This window comes from Engraulis encrasicolus, chromosome 14 (assembly GCF_034702125.1).
Source record: "Engraulis encrasicolus isolate BLACKSEA-1 chromosome 14, IST_EnEncr_1.0, whole genome shotgun sequence".
In the NCBI taxonomy this organism is placed as follows: Eukaryota; Metazoa; Chordata; class Actinopteri; order Clupeiformes; family Engraulidae; genus Engraulis; species Engraulis encrasicolus.
In genome coordinates this window covers 7,606,638-7,612,934 of record NC_085870.1, presented here as the reverse complement: position 1 = coordinate 7,612,934, position 6,297 = coordinate 7,606,638, and the positions used below count along the sequence as shown (strand labels likewise).

Here is a 6,297-nt window from a genome sequence, read left to right as displayed (position 1 = left end):
TCGTGGGTTGGGTGTATCGTTACAGCCTTAGTGTGGGCGTATGTGAGTAAGCGACTTGTGAAGTAATCCATAAAGCAGGTTCAGCAAGTGCTCTTTGGGTCTTGGAGCTACAGTAGGAATATATTAATACATAAAGACTCTTTAGATGTGGATTAGACCCTTACTCTGAGGTAGCATATTGGAATCATTCATTAGTGGATGAATGTATACATTAATGTGCTGTACATTATGGTATGTGTTTAGGGTTGCTGCATATTTAGGCTACTTGCGTTTGCAAAGTGTGCACACTTTGTGTGTGTGTGTGTGTGCGTGCGCGCGTGCGTGTGCGTCTGTGCAAGGGTGCTCCCACCTACATGGAAATGTGTTTCTTTGCAGAGTCTTTCCAAGAACAGAAAAAGCACTATCCCGCATCCCTACAGACCTTTTAACATACACTACTATGCCATACATAATAGCAACCTGACTCAACATGAACCCCTGACACAGTGTGCTGATCATGCATGTCTGGTTTAAAAAGGGCTTAAGTAGTATTGAGCCACGCTGTACATGCGTGTGTGCGTTTGTGTGTGTGTGTGTGTGTGTGTGTGTGTGTGTGTGTGTGTGTGTGCGTGTGCGTGTGTGTGCGTGTGCGTGTGCGTGTGCGTGTGTGCCTTTGTGCATGTGTGTAATCTGTGTGTGTGCGTACATATGCGCGTGTGTGCCTTTGTGCATTTCTGTATTCTGTGTGATTGCGTGTGTGCGTGTGACTTTGTGCATGTGTGTGTAATCTGTGTGTGTTATCTGTGTGTGTAATCTGTGTGTGTGTGTGTATGGTCGTGTGCGTGTGTGTGCGCGCCCGTGTGTCTGCAGAAGTCTGGCCGCAGAGGGAAGAAGGGTCAGGAGGAGGTGATGCCCACCCTGGACATGGCCCTGTTCAATTGGGAAGACTACGAGGACATGAAGCTTGAAGTGGACTCCTCCCCCACCAAGAAGAAAGGTCAGAAAGGTCAGTCTCCCCGGGACCCACTAGTTTGACGCCCTCTCGGTACTTCACATGGTAATCAAACATTACCTAACCCTAACATTAACCCTAAACCTAACCCTAACCTCAAATCGCTTGTTTGAAATGTTTGATTACCATGTGAAGTACCGAAAGGGCGTCGAACTAGTGAGTCCCCAGTCTCCCCTGGCTAGTGGCCCGGGCACCGGCGGCCACCGTCCGGAAAACAACTGACTGAGGTTAGGGCTGGGCAATATGACGATATATATCGTTATCGTGATATAAAAGTGTATATCGTGACCTATATATATATAAACTATATAGTTTATATCGTGATAGTAATTTTATCAATTTTATACGATCGAATATTATTTAATTATGTTTCATGTTGTCACAATATACACACTATAAGTTAATTTAACTGTAAAAATAAGAATAAAAAGATCCATTTTAAAGGGACACTGTGTGATATTTTTAGTTGTTTATTTCCAGAATTCATGCTGCCCATTCACTAATGTTACCTTTTTCATGAATACTTACCACCAGCATCAAATTCTAAGTATTCATTATGACTGGAAAAATAGCACTTTTCATACATGAAAAGGGGGATCTTCTCCATGGTCCGCCATTTTGAATGTATGAAAAATAGCCATTTTTAGCTGCAAAAATGTCTGTACTTGGACCATACTAGAAAATATTTGTTTATTACTTAGTAAACTTTCATGTAAAGATCAAATTTGGCAATAGGCAGCCCAGTTTCAATGAGCAGCATAGTTCCAGTACCCTTTTTGACCATTTCCTGCACAGTGTCCCTTTAAAGAAATGTTTTGCGACATGAAAAAATAAAGAGCAAATAAAGAGAATAACTGAAAACGTATGTAATTGTGCTATATCGTGATATATATTGTTATCGTGATATAAAGTAATCCATATCGTGATATTGGTTTTCTCCATATCGGCCAGCCCTAACTGAGGTCAGTCTCCCTGGCTAGTGGCCCGGGCGGCCACCCTCCAGAAAACAACTGACTGCAAAACTTTTTTGCTCCCTAAAGTATTTGAAGCTGCAGTGCTATGCGTCATGTAGCAACTTTGTTTTGCTTCAGTGGATCTATATATTTCCTCCTGGCTGGTAGGAGTATATACGCTAAGAGGACTTGATGTGATGCTGTGCTATGCAGCATGTACAGTATCAACTCTGTTTTAGTTCAGTGGATCTATACAATTTTTTTGACTTGGTGGCTGGGAGGGAAGAGATTACTCAAAAAAAAAAATGTAAATGTCATGCTCATCGATTTTCTCATTTTCCACACTGGGTCTTACAGATAGTATAATTTCTGTGCATTTCTGCAGATCCTAGTGTGTGTGTGTGTGTGTGTGTGTGTGTGTGTGTGTGTGTGTGTGTGTGTGTGTGTGTGTGTGTGTGTGTGTGTGTGTGTGTGTGTGTGTGTGTGTGTGTGTGTGTGTGTGTGTGTGCGTGTGTGTGTGCTTGTGTGTGTGCTTGTGTGCTTGTGTGGGTCTTGCAAATAACATAATTTCTGCCCATTTATGCAGTTTCAAGTATGTATGGTGCGTGCGTGCGTGCGTGCGTGCGTGCGTGCGTGCATGCCTGGGATGTTCATCTTGGGAGTTTTCATGTATTCATCCATGCATGACTGTGTCTTTCTTTATGTAAATACATAAGCATATGTGTTGATGTGCGTGTGTGTGTATTACAGGTAAGAGGCGCAGTAAGAACATGAGCAACGTGAACAGGACTATGAATACAGATACCGTAGAGCCATGTGATCACCATCTGGACTGTCTGCCCGGTCAGTATGGCTCCTTTCACCAATCACAATGAGGAGAAGAACATTATTGAAAGAGGAATATGACCAATGAGTTTTGTTTATTTGCTCTCTGACATAAACCCTAACGTAGGTTCCTGCTGTGATCTGAGACGACATGAATGCAAGCAGCACAACCGAGGCCTGAACAACAAGTGTTACGACGACTGCATGTGCGAGGAAGGTAGGTGTTAGGGATGCCGAATGGACACACACACACGCACACGCACACACACACACACACACACACACACACACACACACACACACACACACACACACACACACACACACACACACACACACAGGTGTGTGTAGGTATACACAGTAGTACATACATAAAATTATAACTGGTGTTGATATAGGCCTTTTTTTGTGTGTGCACACACACTCATAAAATGCATATACTTTCATAGGTAGAAACACACTGTTGAATGGGCCGTGGAAATGGACAGATATTGTAATACAGCAAGAAAGCTTGCTTTATTACCATAATACTGTATTGAACCAAATGTAAAAAAAAATGCATTGAATACATAAAAAATGCTCACTAGACAGAATAGACAAATACAGCCACCTCACTGCCAGCGGGGTCATCTGATTGGTTTGAAATGAAACAGTACTGAGGCACTGCCAGGGTGTGTGAAATGGAATTGGTCAATGCATTCAATCTCACACCGAAGATTGTGACAGAGCGAAAAAAGGACAATTTTGTAGTTTTTGAAGCCATAAATGCCATCCGTTGAACACTTTGTACTATCTGCAGACAATATGTTTGGACTCACCCTGCCTGTCAGACAGTGTGCTGAAGGCAGTTGAAGCTTTGGGCCTATAGTGGCAAACTACCCAAACACAGGAGATTACAGCTGAAAAATGGGACATGGCAGACAAATGATCAAAGAAGCCTTTTTCAATGTCAGTGCAATCAAGTTTGTTCTAGCAGAAAACAATTTCGGGAACATTACGATTGAATGCTGACATATCACAATGGAGATTATTTATATGCTACCGTACAGCTCTGCTCTGCTCTGCAACCTACTTGTAACTTTTTAAAGATAATAATACACGCACCCCATCGTGTGTTGTTGTTTGCTTGCAGGGCTCCGTTGCTACGCCAAGTTTCACCGGAAGCGGCGCGTGACTCGGGAAACAGGCCGCTGCGTAGAACCAGACTCTGCCAACCTCCACAAGGGAGCCTTCATCCCCAACTGAGAGAGAGAGAGAGAGAGAGAGAGAGAGAGAGAGAGAGAGAGAGAGAGAGAGAGAAACGGAAAGAGCAATCTGTGAATTGCATGAGGGAATGAGAGTGTGTGAGAGAATGTCAAAAAAAGAGAAATGGAGAGAGACAGAGGACTTGAAGATGTGAATTAGCCTGCATACCCACCTGTTTGTACAGTCACACAGCCCAAGCGTTCCAGCTGAGGACTGAGACGGGAGGGAGGGAGGAGGGGTGAGTGGGTGAGACAGGACCAGTATATCATGTTGTGTTCACCTCACCTCCCCTCCCCAGCAGTGTTGCCAGATTAGGCGGTTACCCGCCCAATTGGGCTGCTTGGGAAGGCCGCCTACGGGTAAAAACGGGAAAAATTGACATATGGCGTTTTTTTTTCTTTCAGTTTTATGCTTTATGTTTTATGCAATTTGTTGAAATTGGGCGGAATTTTGCGCATTTTGGCGGGTTTTGAGAACCTTTTGGGCGGGATTTGAGAACCTTTTGGGCGGGATTTGATCAGATACATCTGGCAACACTGCTCCCCATCCCTGTCTCCATCTCACCGTTGGGAGCATGGACCGTGTGTCAAAGATGATTGTGCAGCTTCAATGTTCTCCTTGGTCTGTATATACAGTATATATTAGTCTCTGCCCAAGAGCAAAGCCACGTGACCTTGTCTTAGTTTTTTTTTTTGTTCTTTCCTTGTGTGAATAGCATCTTGTCAGCATCCCTCTCCAATGGTGCTTGTTAACTTCATAATGAGAGCACACAGTACATTATGCTGTGTTGATTCAACACTTGAGTGTCACATTCAACTCTCTTTCAGTGGATGCCACTTTCTAAGAGTTGAATCAATGCAGCAAAAAATGTGCAGAGGTCATTACGTTCTCTTGTTGGCTCCCTGTTAATGTCACGCTTTTATTTATGGCAGCCCTGCTTTTATAACAGAACTAGCCTTCCTTTTCATGTTCGTTTTTCTGTCTCTATTCTTCGAATGACTGCAGAGCCCGTCTTTCGGGAGAGTGGGGTGACAGATCTGTCTGTTAACCAAGAAGGGAAAGTGTGCAAGGAGAGAGAGAGGGAGATGGAGAAAGAGAAGGAGAGAGAGGGAGAGGGAGAGAAGAACGTAGCGAGTGTGAATATATGAGAGAGACGTAGCTTTGGATGTGTGTAGATAATGGCTGAGACAGATATCGAAGCGGGAGAGATGGATGGATTGTCTGGTTGTCTGACAGTGACGAGGTGTTTACAAAGGCCCTCTCGGTACGTGTGTGTGTGTGTGTGTGTGTGTGTGTGTGTGTGTGTGTGTGTGTGTGTGTGTGTGTGTGTGTGTGTGTGTGTGTGCGTGCGTGCGTGCGTGCGTGCGTGCGTGTGTGTGTGTGTGTTTGCGTCTGTATGTTTGTGTGTGTGTTTGGGGAGTGTCCTTTAGGCACTTGCTAGTGCGATTGTCACTGATACAGATAGCGTTCTCTTTTCTCCGAGCCCTTTCTTCTTGACTTTGAATGAAAAATCTATTCTGTATGACTTACATGCTGTATGCTTTTATTCACATTTTTTCTCCATGTCATCATTAAATACCTGGAAAGGAATGGTATTACTTTTTGCCTATCTCTCTTAAAAAAAAAAAAAAAAATGAAATACCCAACGACTGCAATATGTGTACTCATATGAAGGGGATATACTTATTGAGAAGGCTGTTATAGCAGATAAACAACTGTCACAACATGAAACGAATAGATTTGTCAAACGCTGAGGCTATCACGAGACATGAATTCATAGTCTGTGACTGGAGCGAAGACTTCAGAATTTGATATGACAACAAGTAGCCTACCAATGGCTAGTTCGCGGTGAAGTGGATGAACTCAAAATAAATTCGGGTGTAGATGGCTACATGCTATTTGTGTAGCCTGAATTGAATATAAATGGCTATATATTCAAAGTGCTGGTATCATAAATCTGCCTATTATCTTTAAAGGGGCATCAACGTAAGTGCTCGCCCATCTAGGCCTACTAATGTGGGAAATTAAGAAGGAAAATGAACAGGAAATGCACTTGAAGCTTTCATTAGGCCTACGTCGTTCTTGATACAATAGCCAGTGCTGCCTTGGAGAGGCACTCTTTAATAAGATTATATGAACGCCGACCGCAAGACACAGCATTGATTTGAGGAGAATATAATGGCCCAGAGCTGCAAGGAATAATATGCAAGTAATATGTCAGAAATGATACAGACAGAGTGAGAGACATAATTGAAGAGTTCAGATGCAAAACCCCCTAAGTGC

The 6,297-nt window shown here is 43.3% G+C and overlaps 1 protein-coding gene across 1 annotated transcript in view; it reads left to right on the top strand.

Annotated features, from left to right (window-relative positions):
* The window catches only part of draxina (dorsal inhibitory axon guidance protein a), a 27,040-nt gene extending 21,737 nt beyond the window's left edge, over positions 1–5,303 (top strand). Inside the window, exons 3-6 of the mRNA XM_063214841.1 lie at positions 850–985; positions 2,695–2,787; positions 2,897–2,986; positions 3,902–5,303. Of these exons, the coding sequence (XP_063070911.1) occupies positions 850–985; positions 2,695–2,787; positions 2,897–2,986; positions 3,902–4,014 (432 nt within the window). The 3' untranslated portion in view covers positions 4,015–5,303. The remainder of the gene's footprint in view (positions 1–849; positions 986–2,694; positions 2,788–2,896; positions 2,987–3,901) is intronic.
* The last annotated feature ends 994 nt before the right edge of the window (positions 5,304–6,297 follow it).